Source organism: Tupaia chinensis, unplaced genomic scaffold (assembly GCF_000334495.1).
Source record: "Tupaia chinensis unplaced genomic scaffold, TupChi_1.0 Scaffold000377_2, whole genome shotgun sequence".
Taxonomy (NCBI): Eukaryota; Metazoa; Chordata; class Mammalia; order Scandentia; family Tupaiidae; genus Tupaia; species Tupaia belangeri.
This window is the reverse complement of record NW_006159876.1, coordinates 3,448,810-3,473,762: the sequence shown is the minus strand read 5'-3', so window position 1 is coordinate 3,473,762 and position 24,953 is coordinate 3,448,810. Positions and strand designations below refer to the sequence as shown.

At 40.9% G+C, this 24,953-nt stretch overlaps 1 protein-coding gene across 1 annotated transcript in view; it reads left to right on the top strand.

Moving 5' to 3' along the window:
- RAB11A (RAB11A, member RAS oncogene family) overlaps positions 1 to 17,332 on the top strand; it is a gene marked incomplete at its 5' end in the record, with an annotated part of 21,033 nt that extends 3,701 nt beyond the window's left edge. The window contains 1 exon segment of the mRNA XM_006153512.3: positions 15,830 to 17,332. Within this exon segment, the coding sequence (XP_006153574.2) occupies positions 15,830 to 15,969 (140 nt within the window).
- Between the last annotated feature and the right edge of the window lie 7,621 nt (positions 17,333 to 24,953).

Below are 24,953 nucleotides of genomic sequence, written 5' to 3'. Positions count from 1 at the left end.
TGAGAGTAGTGACCTTGCACTAGTGATTATGCGGTGAATAGTTTTCTCTCTTTCTTTCTTTTTTAATTTTGCCAGAGGGCATATATGCTCTCCAGAGAGAGACAGAGACAGGGAGAGGGAGTAAGTGCTCCTCATGGGGTGCGGTCATGCCGTAATCCCGTCTCCATTTCTCCCTCTTTCAGGAATTTTTGTCAACGTATGCATAGGTGCCTGCCATGTTCTCAAAGCTTCCAGGTCTGGGATTCAAACCGCATAGTCAGCCAAGTGGGATCAAGCTCCTTTAACAACCAAACCATGGTCTGGTCCCCACATTTTTGTTTAATTGACAGAACCAAGTTCTCACCAGAGGGAAGAGGAGAAAGCTTCCTACTCCCCTATAAGGTGTGGTCATGCTGCAGTCTTTCTCCTCCATTTGTTGGGATTTTGTGCATGCATGAACACACAGCTGGTATTTTTCAAGTCCCTGGGGCCAGGATTCAGATCATAGTTCAACATGCAGGATCTGGCTCCCTTAACCATGAGGCGGTGGAGCTGACTGCTGTGAATAGTTTTCTAGTTTCCCAGGCAAGAAGAGGCTTTATTTCAAATAATTTTATAATAGTTACAGAATTCTTTTTATTTATTTATTTATTTTATTTATTTTTGTCATTATTATTATTCAATTTGACCAGAGGGAGACAGAGAGAAAGGGAAAGTGAGAAAGCCAGCCTCCAGGTGCAGGACTCGAACTACAGTTGGCCTTGTGGGAGTCCAGCATCCCCACCACCACACCACCTGCTGGTCCCAATAGCTACAGAATTCTTTTTTTTTTTTTTTTGGAGAGGTTTTTCTTGCTATAGGGCACGTGCGCTCGCCAGACAGAGAGACATAGAGACAGAAAGTGAGGAATCGCCCCCCAGGGGGGATGGTCACACCACAATCCCTTCTCCTCCATTTCCTCTCGGGATCTTGGGTACACACGCGCCCGGCGTGAGTTTTAAGCCACCGGGTCCAGGACGTGAACCACTGTCGACTACGTGGGAGTCCAGCGACATAGCCATTATGCTAACTGCTGGTTCCCTAGTTACAGAATTCTAAGTGACTACTGCAGCTGTATGGTTAGTGGGGAGGATAGTAAGGGATGGGAATAGTTGAGTATTGGATGAAGTTTACTATAATTTTGTGTGGGATCATCCCTTGGTAGTGTTAGTGTGTAGAAGTAACGAGTACTTATTTAATAAAGCCTCCAGTGATAATTTATTACTGTAAGTTTTAATCTGCCAAGTATAGAGTAGTACCATAACTATCTCAAAATTTGAGTCTTAGGTTCTAAAGAGTTCTATTAATTTTCCTTTTGAGAGCTTGAGTGTATCTCATCCCATGTTTTAAAACCTGACTGAAGTTTTTGTGTCTTCCCATAGAAAAGAACGGTTTGTCATTCATTGAGACATCTGCTCTAGACTCTACAAATGTAGAAGCTGCTTTTCAGACAATTCTAACAGGTAAGACTTGCATTTTCAAACTATACCGATGACAGTTGGAAGTTGTAGAAAAGTAATTTAAACTAATTAGGACACTAAGTCATGTGTTACGTCATTTCGGAATGACTGTCATTTGAGAGCAGCTATAGTAAGTGCTGTTTAAAGTACAAAGTTAGTTACACTCTTGCTCATTGAGCTTCAGTCATCCTGGTTTATCTGGTTTATAGTGGGAAAATAATTTTTTCACTTCCATTATTACTTCAGTCTATGTATTCCACGCTTTTTCATAAAATAAATATTGAGATTTCAGCTATGGAATGATATAAATGCCATTTTGAAACTCAGTAAAAGGAGACCAGGAGTGGGAACCAGCAGTTAGCGTAATGGCTATGTCGCTGGACTCCCATGTAGTCAACCGCGGTTCGAGTCTTGGACCCGGTGGCTTAAATCTCATGCCGGGCGCGTGTGCGTGCGTGCCCAAGATCCCGAGAGGAGAATGGAGGAGAAGGGATTGCGGTGTGACCATCCCCCCTGGGGGGTGATTTCTCACTTTCTGTCTCTATGTCTCTGTCTGTCTGGCGAGCGCACGCGCCCTATAGCGAAAACCTCTCCAAAAAAAAAAAAAAAAGAGAGACCAGGAGGTGGCATGGTGGTTAAGGGGCTAGACTCCCACATGGCTAACCACAGTTTGAGTTCCAGACTGGGTGCGTTGAAAGTCATGCTGGGCCCATCTCCTTCCACACGCCTTAACACTCAGAATTACCTCCAAGAAGGTAGGAAGTAATGAATAATCCGTCAGATTACCTGAAACCACCACTGCAGAGGCACAAAAAATAAGGAAAATGAAGAAAGTATCTTTCCCCCAAAGGGAAAGAACAGCCCTTCACCCTCCACAGACAGTACAATGGAACTCATGGAAATGTCAAAGAATTTAGGATATTCATAGTGACAGAACTAACAGAGATGTAAGAGAGACAGCAAACTCCAGAAAATGTTGGAGAAAAGAGACGAATGAGTTCCAGGAGGTGAAGAAGTTCTTCCATAATCTGAAAGAGCAACTACACACCATAAAAAAGAATCAAATAGAACTCTTAGAGATGAAGGCCATAATAAAAGAAATCAAAACCTCCCTGGAAAGTATTAAAAGCATATTAGATCATGCAGAAGATCGAATCTCAGATGTAGAAGAAGAACCTCTGTCCTAGAAAAATTCACCAAAAATGGGACCAGCAGTTGGCATAATGGCTATATCGCTGGACTCTCATGTAGTTGACCGTGATTTGAGTCCCAGACCTGGTGGCTTAAACTCAAGCCAGGTACGTGTGCGTGTGTACCCAAGATCCCGAGAGGAGAACGGAGGAGAGGGGATTGCAGGGTGGCCATCCCCCCTGCGGGGATGATTTCTCACTTTCTGTCTCTCTCTTTCTGGCAAGTGCATGTGCCCTGTAACAAACACCTCTCAAAAAAAAAAAAAAAATAAATAAAATAAAAAAAATAAAGAAAAAGAAAAATTCACTAAAAAGACTGAGAAAATAACTCCCCAAATGAGAATAATATACAAGTAATACTAGATACCACTAGACGCCCAAACATCCAGGTAATTGGTATCCCAGAAGGTGAAGAAACTAATCAGGGCATTGATAATCTATTCCATGAGATCCTGGGAGAAAACTTTCCAAACCTAGAAAGGCATTAAAATATCCAGACCCAAGAAATTCAAAGGACTCCACATAGAATCAACCCGAGAAGATCCTCTCCAAGGCACACCATAGCCAGATTGACCAAAACCACAGACAGAGATAAGATACTAAAACTGGCAAGAGAAAAACGTCAAGTTACTTTCAAAGGATATCCCATCAGGCCTCTCGACGGAAACAATGCATGCAAGGAAAGCATGGGAAAATATATTCAAAGTGTTAAGTGAAAAACAATTTCAACCAAAAATACTATATCCGGCAAGATTATCCTTCATGTGGAAAGAAAAGATAAAAACATTCTCAAACAGAACCCGAAAGAATTTACCAACACCAGACTAGCTCTTTAAGTAAAGTTCTAAAGAGAGTGCTATCCCAGGAAAACTGAAGACAGACAGACAAATAAGAGAGAAAATGACCAAGAAAAAGGCCAACTTAATAGGGACAAGTTCTGAAATAACAATAATAATGTTGAATGTTAACAGAAAGATCAGACCACAGTAACACTGCAAATTCAAAACAGATTACACAAGACCGAACTGGTGAAATAGAATTCTGTGACTTTTTTCTGAAACATTACCGATTTTCTTCTATGCTTTGTCTTCCAGATTTAAGGATTTTTGTTTTCTTTTGAGTTGTTTGGTTCAGCAATTTCTTAAAAAAAGTTTTTTGAAGTATAAACTTTTCTCCCTTCCTGGCTCCTTTGCAATTGGAAGATACTTGTGAGCATTCTTATTTTGTGACAGAATGGTTATTTGTATAAGATCTATAATACAATAGTATTTGTTGCCTTGCATGAGAAATTGAATTCTTGTGGGGCTTTGTGCAAATAACAGACCTAATTGAGATTAACCTAATTTTTTTTGCAAATAAATTTGTTTATACCTCTCTTTAGTAAAAGGGGGAATGGAGAGAGTAAAATAAAAATGTTTCAGAAGAAAATTACAGTGCACTTGTCACTAGATTCTAGCTTTGTTCATACTTTAAGATCTTTTGTGAGTCAGTAAAATTTGAAAAAAATAGTTTAGTATGGAGGGGAGGGAGGGCAGAGGAGAAGGAAAAAATGGGTAAAAGTATGCTTAATTGACAAAAATGAGAAGCTATTTGATGGTAATATATATAGTAATATCCTTGTCTTGACTGACATGTGTGGTATTTGTGTTGAAAAAGAAATGTATACTGTAAAGACGTGATAAAATGTAAGTTTTAAAAAAAGTTTAAAATTAAAAAAAAAAAGAGAGAATCATGTTGGGCACTTGTGTATGTGTGCCCAGAATCCCAAAAGGAGAAGGGATTGTGGCATGGCCATCCCCCCTAGGAGGTGCTTTCTCACTTTTAGTGTCTCCAATGAACACATGTATCCTGTGGCAAAAACCTGAGGGGTCAAAAAAGAAAGAAAATAAAAATGCTAGGTAGGGAAAATATATTTTTATAAGTTTAAGTGAAAAAATAAAAATTTCTCATGATACATATTATGGAAGAAACAAGGTATCACTTGTATAGCTAACATCAACCAGTGATTGCATCTAGAAAAGTGAATAAGCAGCGAGAAAAGGACAAAGCTCATACTATTGGAATGTGGATGACTGAGTCAACCACTGGGAAGAGAAGATGTTTTATTTGTGTTGACTCATATTTACTCTGACTTTAATAGAATGGCCTAAATTGAAGCTTAATCCTTTAATGAGTGTTTTGATTAGATTTCTTTTCTTTTCTTTTCTTTTCTTTTCTTTTCTTTTCTTTTCTTTTCTTTTCTTTTCTTTTTTTGAGAGGTTTTTGCTATAGGGCGCGTGAACTCGCCAGAAAGACAGAGACAGAAAGCAAGAAGTCACCCCCCAGGGGGGGACGGCCAATCCCTTCTCCTCCATTCTCCTTTTGGTATCTTGGGCACACACACATACGTGCCTGGCATGAGTTTAGCCACTGGGTCTGGGACTCGAACCACGGTTGACTACATGGGAATCCAGCAACATAGCCATTATGCCAACTTCTGGTCCCAATTTGTTCTTTTTAAATACTTTAAATTTTGTATTTCTTTTGAGAATCTATCATTAAGAAAATAGTCTTAGAATATAATACAGTCTCAGGTGACATTGCTCTAAAAAGTGTGTTTGGAGATACAGTTAAATAAATGAGTTTCTGGTTATAATATAACAAGTTTTTTTTTTTTTTTTTTTTTTTTTTTTGAGAGATTTTCACTGTAGGGCGCGTGCGCTCGCCAGACAGACAGAGAGAGAGACATAGAGACAGAAAGCGAGAAATCACCCCCCGGGGGGATGGTCACGCCGCAGTCCCTTCTCCTCCATTCTCCTCTCGGGATCTTGGGCACGCACGCACACGCGCCCGGCGTGAGTTTTAAGCCACCGGGTCCGGGACATGAACCGCGGTTGACTACGTGGGAGTCCAGCGACATAGCCATTACGCTAACTGCTGGTTCCCTAGAATTCAAATATGTTTTGAGAATTCTATTATTTCTCTTTTGAGAGGTGGCTTATATTAATAAAACTTTGTGATAAGATTTGACTTGAGGGCCACCAGGTGACGTGGTGGTTAAAGCTGGATTTCATATGACTGACTACATGGTTTGATTCCCAGACCAGACCAGGGGCTTGAAAAGTATACCAGGCTCATGTGCATGTGTGCTGCACATCCCAAGAGAATGGGATTGTGGCATGGCCATCCATCCTGAGAGGATGATTTCTCCCTTTCTCTCTCTTTATCTCTCTCTGGTAAACGGATATGCCCTGTAGCAAAACTGAAAAGAAAAATAGAAGATTTGATTTGACTGTATATTGTGACTTAAAGGGTTTCTTTTGGCTCTGTAACTCACAAGGAAAGAATGGTCTGTCACTGAGACATCTTGATAGAGATTCCAAACATGAGTCTGAGTTAGTGCCTATAAAACTTAACAGTCCCTGATACACAGTGAACATTTAATACGTTTGTAGCTAAATAGCAGTTAAGGCTTGAAAATAAAACTTGTTAAGAATAAGGTAAATATTGGTGATTTATATATTTATTTTATTAGAATCGTTTTATTGGAAGAATAGTAACTAAAGATAGCATTAGGGTCAGATAAACAGTCTGGAACACAATGGGTTTCCTTTAGAGTCTTCTCTGTGTCAAGTTTTATTGCAGATTATTTCAAGCAGTCAAGATTTGAGTAAATATGCAGTATATCTGCAAGACCTACTCTTTTTAAAAAAATTTTTTTATAACCACTTGTGTAGCTTCTATTGAGTCAATGAACATAAAGTAATAAATTGATACCCAGGAACTCTAGTTACTGACCTCTCTGGTTAGGTTCATAGTGTCTGCAAACTTGTGAGTTAAATCACCTCGAAGATCTGTAAGTCTCCAAAGCTTCTGAAAATGTCAAACACTTTTAGTCAGTCCTCATTGTTGGGCTAGTAAGTTTCCTGTGCTATAATTCTAGCCCATGTGTTCTTATGTCAATTTCTAGCTCATTTGTTCTGATATTAAGTGAAGATGAAGCCAAGTTTTTTTTTTTTTTTTTTTTTTTTAAAGAGTTTTGCTGTAGGGCTTGTGTGCTCTCTAGAGAGAGACTGAGACAGAGAAACAGAATGTGAGAAATCACCCCCTAGGGAGGTTGACCACGCCACAATCCTTTCTTCTCCATTCTCTTCTTGGGATTTTGAGCATGCACACACACATACACACCTGGCATGAGTTTTAGGCCGCTGGATCCAGGAATTGAACTGCAGTTGACTACGTCCAGCAACATACCCATTATGCACACCATATGCTGTTCCCAGTCTTTTCTTTTAAAAATATTTATTTATTATTTTTAAAGTTTGTTATAGGACATATGCACCCACCAGAGAGGGGGGCGGGAGGGAGTGAAAAAATAAGCTACCAGTTCTAGGACTCGAACCAAGCTTGGCCATGTGGGAGTCCAGTGCCTTAACTATGCCACCTGCTGGCCCTGAGGCCAAACCTTTTTTTCTCTCTGAATGCATCATTTTGTAACATTGTACTTATGTTTTCCTCAACATGAATTAATCAATAAGTAGTGACATATACTTAAAATAGAACTGTTTTGTCCTTGAAGATGTAGAACATTTTTATCTATTTTTCTTGAGATTGACTCTGGATTGAACTCTTGTTACTGTTTAAATAATGTTTGAAAACAAAAGAGACTTTTAAAAATGTTTTTGTTATAAGGTGTGTGAACTCAGTGGAGGGAGACAGGGAAAGTGAGAAATCACCCCCTGGGGAGATGGGCACATTGCAATCCCTTCTCCTCCATTCTCCTCTTGAGATTCTGGGCATGCACACACACAGCTGGAGTATTTTTGGGTGTTTTTCAAGTCATTGTAGCCGGGACTTGAACCACGGAGTCGGCCATATGAGATCCAGGTGCCTTAACTACCACACCACCTGGCCAGCCCAACTTTAGTTTTACTTCTTACCTCTCTACCTTTTTTTTTTTTTGCAATAAAACTGCCGTTGGTCTTGTGGGATTACAGCACCTTAACCATCATGCCACCTGCTGGCCCCACTTTTCCTCTTGATATCACTCTTCTTTAGGTTGATGTGTAGATCAGAGATTCTGAATATGGGAGCACACATCTGTGTTCCGTAAGCATTAGAATGTTCTAAACTCAGGACCAGCAGTTGGTGTAATGGGGTTGCTGAACTTCCATGTAGTCGACCCCGGTTCAAGTTCCTAACCCGGTGGCTTAAACTCACACCGGGCGCATGTGTGTACGTGCCCAAGATCCTGAGAGGAAAATGGAGGAGAAGGGATTGCGGCGTGACCATTCCCCCTAGGGGGTGATTTCTCACTTTCTGTCTCTGTCTTTCTGGTGAGTGCACACACCTTATAGCAAAAACCTCTCAAAAAAAGAATGTTCTAAACTTTTCTTCCTTCTATATGTCAGTGGGAGTAAAAAGGAAAGAGAACAGTAATCTCATTAGATTTAATTCATCCTTGAGTGTTAGTAGTATTAAGGAAGCATTTATTTTGTATTTTGGTGTCATTAAAATAAAAAATTGCTTTTTAATTTTTAAGATGCAAAACCATGCATTAGAAACTTATCTATATTATTACTTCAAAGTTAATTGGCGTTCTAGACATTCGTAGATTTGAGGGCAACTCCATGAGTTGGTTTGCTGATGATTTTGTTTTAGAGGTGGTTAGCAGGTACATGAGTTAGCCTAATGAGATTGCTCGGCCTCTGCATTTCAGTGCTGCTTTATTTTCTTTCCTTCTCAAGTTCACTAAAGGATGTTTTAAATTAATGTTTTTTATACCATCTTATTTATTTTTTCTTTTAACTTGGTTTGACAGTTTCAGACTTAAAAGATTCAGTAGTAGTATAAATAATTTGTAAATACCCGCCATCTGTATTTCTCAGATATTAGTATTTTGCCACATCTGCTTTATCATTTTTTTCCTCCCTCTCTGCAAATATATATATGTATGTGTATACATGCATATACATTGGGTTGTTGGGAAGGTCATTTTTTTTTTTGTGTGTGTGTGTGTGTGTGTGTGTGTGTTTGGTAGATTTTTGCTATAGAGCACATGCTCCCACATGAGAGACAGAGATGGAAAGTGAGAAATCACCTCCCAAGGGTGGATGACCACACCATAGTTCCTTCTCCTCCATTCTCCTCCTGGGATTTTGGGCACTCACACACGTACACCAGGTGTGTTTCAAGCGGCTGGGTCCAAACCGCGGTCGACCATGCTGGAGTCCAGCGCTATAGCCACTGTACCACTGACTCACCTCCAAGTTGGACTAGTTTTTTAACCTCCAAGAAACTTCCATGGTGAGCAGTGAGTTTGAAGATATCTGGCAAATCAAAGGCTTCTGCCTAGGCTGTAGTAGAATAACTCAGGACTCTGATGTTTTCATCATTCTTGGAGGGGCTGAAGAATTTTAACTGTTTTTGCTCCTTCCTGTGGAACCTCCTTTAATTACTCTGCAGCAGATACTTACTTCCATTAGCATGTAAATAGGCATATATCCATTTTGTTTAGATTTACCTCATGGTTAAAACTGTCTTACACCTACTAATATTATACTTCGTTTTTAGATCTCTTGTAAGAGATCCTGATATAAGATGATAAAGCAGGATTCCTTTTTTTTTTCTTAACCCTACCTGCTCTTTGGGCATCTGGAAAAAGGACTGCATAAGAACTGGTGTATCACATTCCTTTGATTCTATAGGAGAACATACCCTTGAAAGAGAAAGACATGCATCTGGTTTAGCAAGTCGCTAGTTCCATTTTCCTCCGCCATTGAAATAACCTTTTCTAATCAGATACTGGCTAGAAGGTACCTGCTTCCTATTTTCTTATCGAAGTTTTTTTTTTTTTTTTTTAAGTGACACACCCAGCTGCAAGAAACTTAAGTAAATTATTTGTGGATCCTTTTAAGATTATACCTGAAAGAAAAATAAATCTCCTACTTTCCTTTTTCTTTCTCTCGTTGGCATTTTTGTTAGCAGAGATCTTTCTTGGTGCTGAGTAAATGCAGCAGTAATCCATGTCTCAAAAACAGTATGCAGCACTTGTGGACAGTTACACAACATGGCTCAAATTTCCTGCTTCGTAATGGGCCTCTTTAATTATTTACCTCCCCACGTCCGCTGAGAAGTCTGCTTTTGCATCTCTTCCTGTATATTTGCTTTTCATATAAGAACTTGCAAATTTTAAAATTTTGTTTTGGTTTTCCAAATTTAATTTTTTTTTAAGAATGATTTTATTTAACTTTATTTATTTATTTATTTATTTTAATTTGGCCAGAGAGGGATAGAGTGAGAGAGAGAGGGAAAGTGAGAAAGCAAGCCACTTGGTTTGGGACTCACACTACGGTTGGCCATGTGGGAGTCCAGCGTCCTTAGCCACCACGCCATCTGCTGGCCCCTCCTAATTTAATTTTCAAAACAACTTGTAAAGAGGTTAAAACTGGGGAACCAGCAGTTAGCGTAATGGCTATGTCGCTGGACTCCCATGTAGTCGACCGCGGTTCACGTCCCGGACCCGGTGGCTTAGAACTCATGCCGGGTGGGTATGCATGCGTGCCCAAGATCCCGAGAGGAGAATGGAGGAGAAGGGATTGCGACGTGACCATCCCCCCTGGGGGGTGATTTCTCGCTTTCTGTCTCTGTGTCTCTGTCTGTCTGGCAAGCGCATGCACCCTATAGCGAAAACCTCTCAAAAAAAAAAAGAGGTTAAAACTTACAGGGATTTCATATTTAATCATTTATACTTGAAGTAAAAGCACCCCCTCTCGCTTTGGGATTAGAGAGAAATAGAGAATAAATGGCATAGTTTAATAGAAGTTGATTATTACCTTTATTCCTTCACCACACTGGCCTGACTAAATTATTGAAGGGTCCTTTTCTTTACCCTGACACATTCCCATCCCATCCCATTTCTTTTTTTTTTTTGTTTTTGAGAGGTTTTCGTTATAGGGCGCGTGCGCTCGCTAGACAGACAGAGAGAGACATAGAGACAGAAAGCGAGAAATCACCCCCCCCCAGAGGGGATGGTCATGCCACAATCCCTTCTCCTCCATTCTCCTCTTGGGATCTTGGGCACGCACGCACACGCGCCCAGCGTGAGTTTTAAGCCACCGGGTCCGGGACATGAACCACTGTTGACTACGTGGGAGTCCAGTGACATAGCCATTACGCTAACTGCTGGTTTCCCCATCCCATTTCAATGAAAGAATCTTAAAATAGTCTATATTGTCTGTTTTTGTTGTTATTGTTGTTGTTTGTTAAATTTTAAGTCAGTATCTTGTCTTTATTGTAAATAAATGTTTTTCCTTGTTGCTTCTTCACATTAGACCCACTGTCAACCTTCTCAGGTATAAATTTTAGCCACTCCCCTTCCCCTCCAAAAACGCATGAGAAAGGGTACCCTCAACCGTCCCCGTTTCTGCTTCTATACACAGCTGATTACAGCTTGCTGTTGTTCAGTTTTAGAGACATTAGTTCTCAATTTAGAGAAAATGTAGTATCAAGTAAAACATTTTTTTCTTTAACTTTTTGTCATAGAAAGTATCTAGCATAGAAAAAGTAGACTTTACCATGAACTCCCATGTCGCCTCAGCTTATGATCAAGTGTTCTTCCCTCTACCCTTTTCCCCAAGATTTTGAAACAAATGCTCAATTAACACATAATTTCATTTGTAAACATTTCAGGATGTATGTCTTAAAGATTAGGACTAAATTCATAGCAACAAAACTACTTAAAAATTGGCAGTAATTCTTTATTATTATCTATTATCCAAACAATATTAAATTTTCCTGTCTCAAATTTGTTTGTTTTTTTGTAGTTTGAATTGGAATTCAGATGTTTCCTACAATGTTCTCAGAGCATTTTGAAAATTGGTTACTACTCTTTTTTTATCCTGTAACTTTATATATTTTTTAAATCGTCAAATGTAGAAATAAGACAGTGGACGCCCTTTTACCTTTCTTCTGGACTCATCAGTTAATATGGTGCCACATTTGGGTTTATCTCTATGTATTTACATACTTCTTCCTTTTCCAGTGTTTGGAAAGTAAATTGTAGATACTGTGACATTTAACTACAAATAAATGCTCGAGCATTTTATCTTGGAACAGGGCATGCTTTTACGTAATCATAATACCATATATAATATGTGTGTGTGTGTGTGTGTGTGTGTGTGTGTGTGTGTGTGTGTATATACACACACATATAATATCTAAGAGATTGAACATTTACACAGTATTACCTAATGTGTAGTCCATATTCAGATTTCTCCAAATGTACTAACAGTGTCCTTTATAATTTTTTTTTTTTTAAAGGTTTTTTTGCCATAGGGCACATGTGCTCACCAGAGAGACAGTGAGAAGGAATGTGAGAAGTCAGTCCGCAGGGGGATGGCCACATTTCAGTCTCTTCTCCTCCATTTACCTCTTGGGATTTTGGCATGCACACACATGTGTTCCATGTGATTTTTCAAACTGCCGGCTCTGGTACTCGAACTATACAGTCAGCCATGTGGGAATCCATTGCCTTAATCACCACATCACCTGCTGGCCCCTATAGATTTCTCTTGCTTTTTAAAAAATTTTTAATTTGCCAGAGAGCATGTGCTTGCTAAGGAGAGAGACAAAGAAAGAGAAAGCACCCCTCCCCACCTCAGTGGGATGTGGTCGCGCTGCATTCTTCCGCATCTCTATCCTGTAGGAATTTCAGCCATGCATGTGTACACGGTACCATGCTTTTCAGACTGTTGGAGCCAGAATTCAGACTGCCATTGGCCATCTGGGAGCTGGCTTTCTTAGACACTAGGACAGTAGGCTATCTTTTCTAAAAAAAAAGAGAGTTTCTCTCTCTCTCTCTTTTTTAGTGATAGAAAGCCCACGTGTATGAGAGAAAGAGCGAGCAGAAGCCTGCAGACACCCTGGATAGGGTCTCCTCACACTGCATTCCCTTTTCTCAGCCCTTAAGCTCCTCAGGGTCCTGGGTCCTGGGTCCTGGGCACCTGTGCGTGTGTGTGCCCAGAGTATCTTTCAGGTTGACCAGGGAGCTGAGCCTGTTCACCCACATGGCTTCCAGCACGGCAGGGTGCTAGTGATACTGAGCCTAGATTTATTTATTTTTTATTTTTTAAGTCCCAGATCTAGTGAAGACACATTGAGTTGATGGGATCGTTTTCTATCCGGGGTATCAAATAGAGTGACTGCTGGACACAGTTGCTGTGGAGCAGGGGATGAGGGCTTGGATTTTACTTATTTACTTGTGTAATTTAAGTAGGTGGCTGCCATATCAGACCACAGATGTAGAACTTTTATCCTGTCTGTCTGGATTTACTTAATTGTTTCCTCATCATTAAATTCACTTTAAGCATTTTTGACAGGAATACATAGATATCTTTATAGATATACTTTGTATCCTCCCTAGTACATGACATTAGGAGGGTTATTATTATCAGTTTCATATTTACAATCTCCCCCCCCCTTTTTTTAAAGAGATTTTTGCTATAGGGCACATGTGCTCACTAGAGAGAAAGAGAGACAGAAAATGAGAAGTCACCCCCGAGGGGGGATGGCCACACTGCAGTCCCTTCTCCATTGTCCTCTTGGGATTTGGGGCACACACACACGCACCTAGCGTGAGTTTTCAGCTGCCAGGTCCAGGACTTGAACTGTGGTCAACTACATTGGAGTCCAGCCGTGTAACCATTACATCATCTCCTGGTTGCTACAGTTCTCTTCTGTGTTTGTGCTTTTGTTTTTGCTATGGTGTGTGTGCACTTGCCAGAGAGAGACAATGAAAAGGAAAGTGAGACATCACCATAGGGGCAGGGGGGATGGCCAGCCATGCCATAGTCCTTTCTTTTCCATTCTTCTCCTGGGATTTTGGGCATGCACACATGCATCAGCGTGATTTCATTTCTTTTCTTTTCTTTTCTTTTCTTTCTTTCTTTTTTTTTGGAGAAGTTTTTGCTATAGGGCACATGTGCTTGCCAGAAAGACAGAGACAGAAAGTGAGAAATCACCCCCCAGGGAGGATGGCCACGCCATAATTCTTTCTTCTCCATTCTCTTCTCAGGATCCTGGGCACACAAGCATGCATGCCCAGCGTGAGTTTAAGTCACTGTCTGAGACTTGAACTGGAGTTGACTACATGGGAGCCCAGTGACATAGCCATTATGCCAACTTCTGGTCCCAATCAGTGTGATTTTCAAGCTGCCAGATCTAGGACTCACCACAGTTGGCCCTGTGGGAGACCAGTGCCTTAACTACCACACTACCTGCTGGGCTCCCCCCGCCCCTTTTTTAAAAGAATTATTTATTTAATTTTATTTGTACATTCATTTAATTTAATTTGACCAGAGAAAGACACACAGAAGGAAAGTGAGAAAGAAACGCAGCCCCCCAGGTCTGAGCCCCCAGCCGTTCAGTCAGCCATGTGGGAGTGTCCAATGCCTTAACCACCATGCCACCCGCTGGCCCCTCCCTTTTTGTTTTAAAGCCAGCTGTTTTGTGGATTTTTTTTTTTTTTTTTTACTTCTTTTTTTGGACAATTTTGCCAGAGGGTGTGCGTACTCACCAGAGTGGGGAGGGGAGAGAGAAAGTGAAAAAGCATCCCCCACCCCTGTGGGGGATAGTCCTGCTTGCTGCAATCCCTTCTCCACTTTTCCCTCCTTTTGGGATATTGGGCACACATGCACATGGGCCTAGCCTATTCCTCAAGACCCCAGGTCTGAGACCCCAACCGTTCAGTCAGCCATGTGGGATCCAGGCGCCTTAACCACCATGCCACCAGCTGGCCCTATTGACTTTTCTGTCCTCCATTTTATTTATTTCTGCTCTAATCTTTATTATTTTTATCTTTCTTCTAAATTTGGGTTTACTTTGTTCTTTTTTCTTTTTAAAGCTTGTGTATCTTTTTTTTTCTCTCTTTTTTTTTTTTAAGAGAGTTTTTTGCTGTAGGGTATGTGTTCTCACCAAAAAGACAGAGAAAGAGAAAGTGAGAAATCACTCCCACAGGGGATGGCCACTCCGCAATTCCTTCTCCTCCAGTCTCCTCTCAGGATCTTGGGCATGCACACACACACGGCTGGTGTGAGTTTTAAGCCTCCAGATCCGGGAACTTGAACTACAATCATCTATGTGGGAGTCCAGCAACGTAACCATTAATGCTATCTGCCCATCCCAAGTTTATATATTTCTTGCAAGAGAGTGAGATGGAGAGAAAGTTAGGCATTCCCAGCAGGGTCGTCATGCCATGTTCTCCCTACCCCTACCCGGTCTCAGACATACATGTGTTCCTAATGTGAGAGAAACCCCCCCCGGAAATTGAACCTGGAACCTTCCTACGTGGGTTGTGTTACCTCTGTAGAACCATCTGGCCCCTCCTTTACCTTTCAAGAGTGATTTTGGAGGGAACACAACAGGGAGAGCAAAAATCTGATCTTAAGGAATGTATGATCTAGCCAGAGGGAACTATTTGGCAATGCAATATGATTCCAAATATAATCTATAAAATACGTTTATTATGGAGGAACTAAATGATATTTAATACTGTAATTCATCAGACTTATATGCTGAGATAGAGTTAAAAAAGCAGGCACAGTTTAGAGTTGAGTGTTTGGTGGAAGAGTCAGATTTTGAACAGTTAGTTCTGATAAAGTATCATGAAAGAAAAAGAGTGTGCATATAAAATCTTAAGTTGCCTATTTTGAATAATATTTAATTGTGATGTAAAGGTCACTGGTGAGCACATTATCTTTTCCTCCCATTTCACGAGTCTGGGATTTTAGCATGTTTATGAGTGGCACTCTTTCTTACACAGCCTAGACAGTGCCTGATGTGTCTCTGGTGCGGTGTCAGCGTGTACACGCTTTTTGGTAAAGGTAGACTGAAAACATTCATGGTTTAATTCAGATCTAAGCCCATAAACTATGTATATAATGCTCTTTTAACCAGGATTTATTTAATTGGCTGGTAAATCTTTTTCTCTAACATGAAAAATCCTTGTTTTTCATTTTCCCTGAGGGGAAATTGTTAAAATATCAGGCCCACCTTAATCAGTTGCTTTCTGATATATAAAACTTCAGATGTATGTATTCTCTGTTCAATTTATTTGTGGCATTTCCTGCAAATGTATCTTCTTTCCATTTGCATTAAGTATCACTGTTTCTTTTTTCCATTCAGAGATATATCGCATTGTTTCTCAGAAGCAAATGTCAGACAGACGTGAAAACGACATGTCTCCAAGCAACAATGTGGTTCCTATTCATGTCCCACCAACCACTGAAAACAAGCCAAAGGTGCAGTGCTGTCAGAACATCTAAGGCGTTTCTCTTCTCCTTTAGAAGGCTGTGTATAGTCCATTTCCCAGGTCTGAGATTTAAATATATTTGTAATTCTTGTGGTCACTTCTGTGTTTTATTACTTCCTCATACTTATGAATTTTTCCATGTCTTAAGTCTTTTGATTTTAGCTTTATAAAATCATCTACTTGTCCCGAATGACTGCAGCTTTCTTTCATGCTATGGCTTCACTAGCCTTAGTTTAATAAACTGAATGTTTGGATTCCTCAATTATTGTTTACTTTTTATCATGAAAGCCTGTCCCTGTAGGACATAATAGAACTTGATCACTTGAAGCTCAAACCTATTGGTCTTGATTAAATCGAAGTAAGAAGACCTTAGAAATAAGTTACCATTTTGCCACAGAGCAGCGTATAAGTAATACACCTCTTCTCTCAGTGCAGCGTGTATTCCACAGATCTAAGATTTGCCCTATAAACATAGCAGGATTTTGAGAGCTTGAAACTTTTCCATTCTGAGAGTCAATTTCTAAAATGCCTTAATAGGTTTACATAGTTTAATAGATTTTGTTTTTTAATTTTTGTAAGCACTGAAGTTGATACGAGGGGGGCACTTTTTTCTGGACAGAACTTAACGTCATAAACACAAAAAATAGTTATGCTTTCGGAAGTGGTATGATTATGGGGCCATAAGTGAAACAGTGCTGCCTGGCAGGCTAGGAAGTAGAGAGGCTGGTGAAATTCCATCTGAGGTGCCTCTGTTTGCAATGATCAGGCAGCCAAGTCATTTAACCGATCTAATTTCTCAGCAGTAGATTATGTGGCATTTTATTGCTCAGGCAATAACTGGTTTAATGCTGGTAGTATCAAATTTTGAAGTGTTAATTTTGTCTTAAAACCTTCTAGTAAGTGAAATGCAACCTAGTTTTATCACCGTGTCCAGCAGCAGACATGGGTAATTATTCGAACAATGCTGATATTTGAGTTTTGCAGTATATTATGGAATATAGTCCAGTTAAAGCTTTGGTTTCAGTGTGTCTAAAGAATACAGTGAGAGATTAATTTCTGCTCAAGTGGTACCACTTAAAGGCATGTATTCTTTTAGTATGTGAAATGAAATAGTACCTTAAGTTTATATATAATGCATCTAGGCATTGTAGAGAACTGAAATAGTTTCCTTCCACTACATTATTAAAATCAATGGAGCAACTAGTTTCTCATTCAGAAATGTGCACACTAATATTTAGTTTTTCTTTTTTTGTGGATAATATTAAGCACTTACTCTGCAGTTTTCTGAAAGTTGTGTCAACTGCAGTGATAATATTCAGGATGGTGGGATACCCCAAAAATATGTATGTGTGGGCTTGCATAGATTACTATGTTCATAGTTAATCTTCTGTCTCTCGCGGTGCTCATGATGTGTGGGGTGCACGGAAGGCATTGCTGTAGTCAGTCATTTCGGTTTTCCTCTGTAGTCATTTTATTATTTTAGTGTATTCGTTATAAAGATACTATTATCTGTTTGTAAATTGCTACTTTGTATTTTATGCATGCTCTGTAACTTGATTTTTTTTCTTTTTCTTTTTTTTTTTTTTAGTTATGGATTTGGAATATATTCACATTCTAATAAACAGTTATGGGGGGACTATTCCTTATGTTGTCAAATTACATTTTTCTTTTGAGTGCTTTGGATGCAGCCTTGGAAGGCTTGACTCTGAAGTGTAGGAGCATAGGCGCTGGCATTGCCAAGTAGACAGTGAACTGAGGGCATCGGTAGGGAATTCGACTGACTCTTCACCTGCAGTTCATTTTCACTTTCTTGGGAAAAGTATCATCTGAAACGTTAGGGAATTAGTCTATCTATTTTCATCCATAACAGAGTCACCAGATCTAGGAAAAGCCTCCGTCTCTGTTTTATGAAAAATTGGTAGTGAGGGGCCAGCAGGTAGTGTAGTGCTAGACTTCCACATGGTTGACCACAGTTTGGGTCCTGAACCTGGCAGCTTGAAAATCACATTAGGCACGCATGTGTGTGTGCCCAGAATCCTGGGGGACGGCAGTGAAGGTGAAGGGATTGCGGCATGGCCATCACCCCTGGTGATTTCTCACTTTCCCTCTGTCTCTCTTCAGTAAGCACACACACCCTATGGCAAAAAAACTTAAAGAAAAAAAGTATAAAAAAAATAGGGGGACCAGCAGTTAGAGTAATGGCTATGTCGCTGGACTCCCAGTTGACTGTGGTTTGCGTCCCGGACCTGGTGGCTTAAAACTCACGCCGGGTGCGTGTGCGTGTGTGCCCAAGATCCCAAGAGGAGAAGGGATTGCGGCGTGGCCATCCCCCCAGGGGGTGATTTCTCGCTTTCTGTCTCTGTCTGGTGAGCGCACGCACCCTATAGCGAAAACCTCTCCAAAAAAAAAAAAAAAGGTAGTGGGGCCATCAGGTGGCATGGTGGCTGGGGCACTGGTCTGTGTTTCGAGTCTCAGACCTGGCAGCTTGAAAATCACTCTGGGCATGTATGTGTACAGACATGTGTGTGTGTGTACAGGCATGTGTGTGTGCATGCCCAAAGTCCTGAGAGGAGAATGGAGAAGGGATTGCAGTGTGATCATTCTCCCTGGAGGGTGGTTTCTCACTTTCCCTCTCTCTGTTTTTGCCTCTCTCTCACTCCAGCAGGTACATGTGCCCTATAACAACAACAACAAAAAAGATAGTTTTTTACAACATAAGAAAAAGGAGAGAAATTAAGTAGTGAATTTAAAAGGAATAGAATAACTGAATTTTTTCCACGTGCATATTAAATAAATGTTGAGCATGGTTGTATTTGGGGAGTATTCCAGGAAACTTTAGGGATTAGAAAATGGCTTTGACTGCGTTTCAGCAGGTGTCTTCATCCTCAGTAGTATCTCAGGCAACAAATTGTCTCAAGTGAGAAGCACTATGTTTTAAAATATTTTGACAATTCAGGGCTCATTACAAGCGTTTTGCTGCTTGACTCTGCTTTTCAGTCATTTTAACTTTGAATGTTTTTTTAACCTGTTACGTTCTTCTGAAAAATCAGTCAGCTATTGTGTCTTGATTTAAACTTTGTGTCACTGTTCTCAAGTGCTGTGATTTCTCTCCTGGTGTTGTCATCATGTAAGGGTAAGCTATCGTTAGCCATTGCATTTAGTACGCTACATTGCGATTCTAAGAAGCAGTGCCAGCCAGTGACTTCTGCCAGAGATCTAACTTGTGAAGGATTCTGCAGAAAAGTTATACTTCTTTTTTTCAGAGAGCTTTTCGCTATAGGGCAAATGCATTTGCCGGAGAGACAGAGGGAGAGAAACAAAAAGCAAGAAATCACCCCCCAGGTGGGATGACCACACCTCAATCCCGTCTCCTCCGGTCTCCTCTCAGGATTTGGGGGATGCATACACACATGCCTGTTGTGTTTTAAGCCGCTGGGTCGGGGACTCAACTGCAGTCGACTACATGGGAGTCCAGTGACATAACCATTACGCCATCTGCTGGTCCCAAAGTTAGACTTCTTAAGAGTTTGTATTGCTTATCAGAGTTTATCACATTTATTTCACCATTGGGAAAATGAACATTAAAGTTTTACTGACTTGTATTTACAAAATAAAGATGCTTTCCATGGTTTGAGCTACTGTGCAAATTAATATCTTTCATCTGTTTTTGCTATAGGGCATGGGTGCTCACCAGAAAGAGGACAGAGAGAAAGAGAGGGAAAGTGAGAAATCAGTCACTCCCCCAGGGGGGATGGCCACTTTGCAAACCTTTCTCTCCCATTCTCCTCTCAGGATTTTGGGTGTACACATAAACATGCCCAAAGTGATTTTTAAGCCACCGGGTCCAGGACTCAAACCTTGGAGTCAGCTATGTAGGATCCAGCAGACTTAACCTCTATGCCACCTCGTGGCCCTTTTTTTCTTTTTTCCTTTTTTTTTTTTTAAATAGAGGACAAAAAAGGAAATTGATTATTGATGCCTTACAAATTCAAAGTTAAAAAGTCTGAAAAATCTTCAAACAAAATAAGAATTTTATGGAGGATTATATATGACTTCCATTTGCTGTGTGAAAAAAAGTGAGCAAAGACTGAGAAGGGGACCCCTCCTACCACATCACGTAGAAAGTTAGGGCAGCCAGGGTGCTATAACTGCTCGAGAGCAGTGCTGGTGCCACCCCGCTTTCTGCAACTCAGCAGGTCACTTTCCACTCACAGAATGCTCGTGTCCTCCCACACTGTAGAGGCCGATGGTAACAAAGCAGTACAGAATGCTGGTGTCACAGTGTTTATGTAAGGGACACCAGTGGGCTGAGATAAACTTCAACAGGGTATCCACTTTCCTGAAAATTTAATTGGTGGATAGAAAAAGAACAGTTGAAATACATACCAAGCATGCATTAGAAAATATGCTAAACTTGGACCAGCAGATGTAGTGGTTACATCACTGGACTCCCATATGGCTGACTGTAGTTTGCGTCTGGACCCAGAGACTTGAATCTCATTCCGGTGTGTGTGCGTGTGTGCCCGAAATCCTGAGGGGAGAATGGAGGAGAAGGGATTGTGGCATGGCCATCCCCTCTGGGAGGTGATTTCTCGCTTTCTGTTTCTCTCATTCTGTGTGAGTGCACGCACCCTGTAGCAAAAATCTCTTTTAAAAAATATGCTAAACTGTGAGTTAAAAGATTTAAAGTGGAAGGTGTAATGGAGCACTGACCTGGGTGACAGAAACAGGCTCTAATCCCAGCTCGTCAGTGGTCATTCCATCTCCTAGCCTCACACTCCTGCCAATAATGAAGAGACTGGAGTAGATCATTTCCCAACTCTAACTCTGTAATTCTCTGCATAAACTTCTCTTGAGATATTAAAGCCAGATTGCTATACATCCTAACTCAAAATTTAAATTTAATACATCAGTGAAAGTCAAACTGAAAGTCAGTGTATAGTCTGCAAGATGTTTTTGGCCTTACCACAATAACTTGATTAAAATATCTTTATTCCCATGTTAACTCCATTACATAAGATGAAAGCTGGCAGAACATTCCCAGAGTGACTGTCAGTTTTGACACGCATCGGTACAAGGGGGAGGAGCACTTGATGCCTGCTATGTCAACTGTACGTTATGGCTTGTGCTGTTCAGAAAGTTCTGCTGTCCTTGAAACCACTTTCATGTCCAGGAGAGGACTTTTAAAAACATTTCATGTTGAAATTTTTAAAAGTATCCTTTCTTTGATAGAAATTTACAAGAAGCTAGATCAGCCTACAGAGCTAGCTAGCCAATAAAGCCAGTGATGATAGCCAAGTACGTAGGTTTATGTGGGCACATGATAAGATGATAGCTCTTGGCTGTTCGTGTAGTAATCTAATCTTCCATAGTGTGAGTAGTATTTAAATTCAGTTCTTTAACATTTATTAAGGGTAGCATCGACAGTTCTTGACACAGGCATGTGCCTAAGATGTCGTGTATATTGGTTGTTAACTACTCCGTTACCAGTACAATAACAATGATGGTAGTGAAAATTAGAGCCCACAAGATTCTTTTCCTGGATTTGAGTCAGTGAAATTTAACCTTGCCCCAAACCACAAAATCTCAGATGCCGTTACCCCCATCACAAAGAGTGAACGTCCCGCTCTTAGACCACTTCCCCCCTACTGACAGCCTCTAGCTTCTATTTTCTCATATATCTTAAGGGAAGTGCCGTGATTCCTTGACACAGCTGTAAGAAGTTTTGGACCCTCGTTCCAGCCTCCATGCCGAAGCTTTTGATCCATCAAGTGGGCTCAAGAATGTTACAGGAAAAGGTCATGCCTGAAAGGGGAGTCTGGGAAGTCTTAGAAGCAGTATTATTTCCATGTGCTGATTTGATGTGAAACTAAGTCGAGAGGAGACAGTTAAGGCCCTCAGTAGTTGTGGTTAACATGAAAGCAATGCTGTGTAAGATCTCAGTGCTTTGTGAGTGCTCTGTCTCAGGTCCTTGGGCTCTTACCTAAGGCTCTGGAGTGTCGTTTGCTGGACTAGACAAATGGCTTGGAGGGCAGAAACTAAAATGAGGGAATTGGACAACTGGAACTAGAGACCACCTTCTGTGGTTAGGACTGGACTGCTGCTCAGTCTTTGTAGCTCTGAAAGTCGGGAAGAGAATACATGATCAGAATCCACCAATCACCAGGGCCCTCCCCTTATCCCTGCCCTTTTGTAATTGCTACATTGTAAGATCCCTGGGGACTTGGGGGGGGGGATATGCTTTGTTCCTGTTTCTGTTCCTAGTGCCTGTCCCCTTACAGCCCCATGTCTTAGCAGCTGGGAAGGGCTAGCCAAAAGAGGGAGGAGCCTAATCCTTCTGGCACTGGGGAAGCTCCAGTCTGAGAATGATCACCCAGGTTTTAAAATCTTTTTATTAAACATTATTGCACAGAATTATAAGTCTGCATTACAATTCTATAAATACATATTCGTAAAGATAATTTTATACAGAGGATACATAGTAGTATAATGAACCCCGTGTGTGTGTGTGTGTGTGTGTGTGTGTGTGTGTGTGTGTATCCATAACTGTCCCTTATAAAGATTTTCCGTCTCCTGTTACCACGTGCTGATTACATCGGCCTCCCTGCTCCTCCCTGCTCCTCCCTCTGCTCAGATCCCTGTCAGAATGTATCATTCCTGAGCTTTGTTATTGATTGCACAGCCTGGCAGCAGTCGGTACTACACCATTCCCAGTAAATACTTTTTTTTTTTTTAACATTTTTAAGTCTTGGTTGGATTTTGTCTTTCACTGTCTCAACCCCTAGCCCTTGAGAATTGTCTATTAGTAATCTGTTTAGAATGGGTTTTATCTCTAACTGGCAAAAATGTATTACATATTGGATAGTGTATTGCAATAACTTTTGAGTATCAGATAAGCCTCATGATCTTGGAAGGTGTTGGTTTTACTTAAATGATAATTATTACAAATCCCTGAAAGTGTGAAGGAGAAATTTTAAATTTATTGAATGCATTCAGTAAGCTGTTTTTTAGTACGTTTTATTACAAAATTAATACTGCTGTTTCTTTACCAGTTAGAGTGCAGCGTTATGTTTTAAAAGATCCTAGAACTGGGACCAGCAGATGGTGTAATGGTAACATCAGTGGACTCTCATGTAGTCGACCTTGGTTTAGGTCCCATCCCAGTGACTTAAAACTCACACCAGGTGCATGTGTGTGCACGTGTGCTTGCATGCATAAAATCCTGAGAGGAGAATTGGAGGAGAAGGGACTGTGACATGCCCCACCCCTGGGGGGGAGTGATTTCTCGCTTTCTGTCTGTCTCTCTGATGAGCACACGTGCCTTATTGCAAAAATCTCTCCTAAAAAACAGAGGAGATCCTGAAACGGATACACCCACTGTATCTGTGAAGATAAACACTAGTGAAAAGCTGTTTGCTGTATTTGGGTAAATTAGGTACCCCTTATAACTTACTCCACTCCATGGAAGTACTTTATGCCTTTGGAACTGAGCATAAGCTGTAACAGTTATCTTTGAGTGCAAGTATTAGGGAAAACAGAGCAACCTAACTGTATACTGATATATATGCGATTGTAAAATAATTACTGGAAACGAATATGTTCCTTTTTAGTACTTTAAAGGAAGAGGTTCCCTTGTTAATATGTGATACAGCTTTTCACCTTATTTTCATATATACTCATTTAGCTGCTAAAAGTGACCATACAAAATGAAGGTTAAGTCAGGCTTTAAGCATAAGGCATAGATTATAGACGTGGTTTCAATGTACAGCACAACAGTAGGCATTATTGTTAGTTTGAGAAATTTGTTTTATTTTGTACAGGGTACAGTCCCTCTGCACAGTGAACAAATATATTACAAATCTGGTTTAAAAAAGTATTGCCGTTTCATAGTCGCACTGATGCTACCAGACAATAATTGTGTTTTCTTTGTTCATCTGAATTGTGTGCACATCAGTTTATTTGACTGAAAATTTAGTTTCTGAAAAATAATTGAGCAGGTCTTTGGAAGTTGCCAATGAAAGGTACAGTGCCCACGTTGGGCTGGCCACAAACCTGTCTGTGACACTGCTGGACAGGCGTTTCCAACAGTCACCCCGCCCTGTAAGGTTCAAGTGCCTCTTAGCGGTGACTCAGACACGGCGAGGCAGCTGTCACCAGAGAGTAAATCCCATCCCTGCCTGTCTGTAGTGCCTAGCTGGAGCTGTAGTGCATTTCTCTAAAAAGGCTTAGAGTGCTGGAGCTGGGCGGCTGAGCTCCCTTACTTTGCTTCTCCCCCTTTTTATGCATGGGGGGGAAAGAGCCCAGAGAGGGGTACAAGTAACACTGCCGTCTCTGGCTGAGCACCGCTGCCCAGAGGGTAGCTGGCAGAGTGGTGAAAGCTGACACACGAGCGATGCTGCTGTCTGCAGTCTGCCAGGTGGCAGTGAGCGTACATGCAGGGTAAGGGACAAAGCTAGAACCTGGGATTGAGATGCCCTCTGTCCTGGCTGCTCTGACTTTGCCATGCTGCTTCATCCTCACTTCAGGAGAGCTGAGCACGTGCTGCCCTGAAATAGAGGTAAGCCTCTTACCGATTCTTCTTCCTACATGCCTATGGGTCTACAGAGTAATGTTTCAGTGTTTCTATTTTAATAAGGCTGTTTTGGAACGTAACTTCACTATTGCTGATTACTTGCTCCATGCACACATGCAGCATTCATGTAAGTATTTTGTATTTTCCTCTAACAAACATTTGCTTATGCCTTGAGGGAAGTGGGGGAGGGGCTCGCTCATTTATTTTTTTTCTTGCTTTGGCAGGTGACTGCCCCAAACCGTGGGTCCCATGGCAGACTTCCAATCTGTACCAAGCATTCAGAGCTCCCACACTTCCTGTAGTGGTCTGCCAGCTTTGCACACATCTGGGTCCTCTTCCGTGTAGCTCTTCGGAAGTGTTCTGTACTGGCCGGACAGTTAACTGGATGGAGTGGTACGGGGGTGGCTGATCGCTTCCTCGGCATT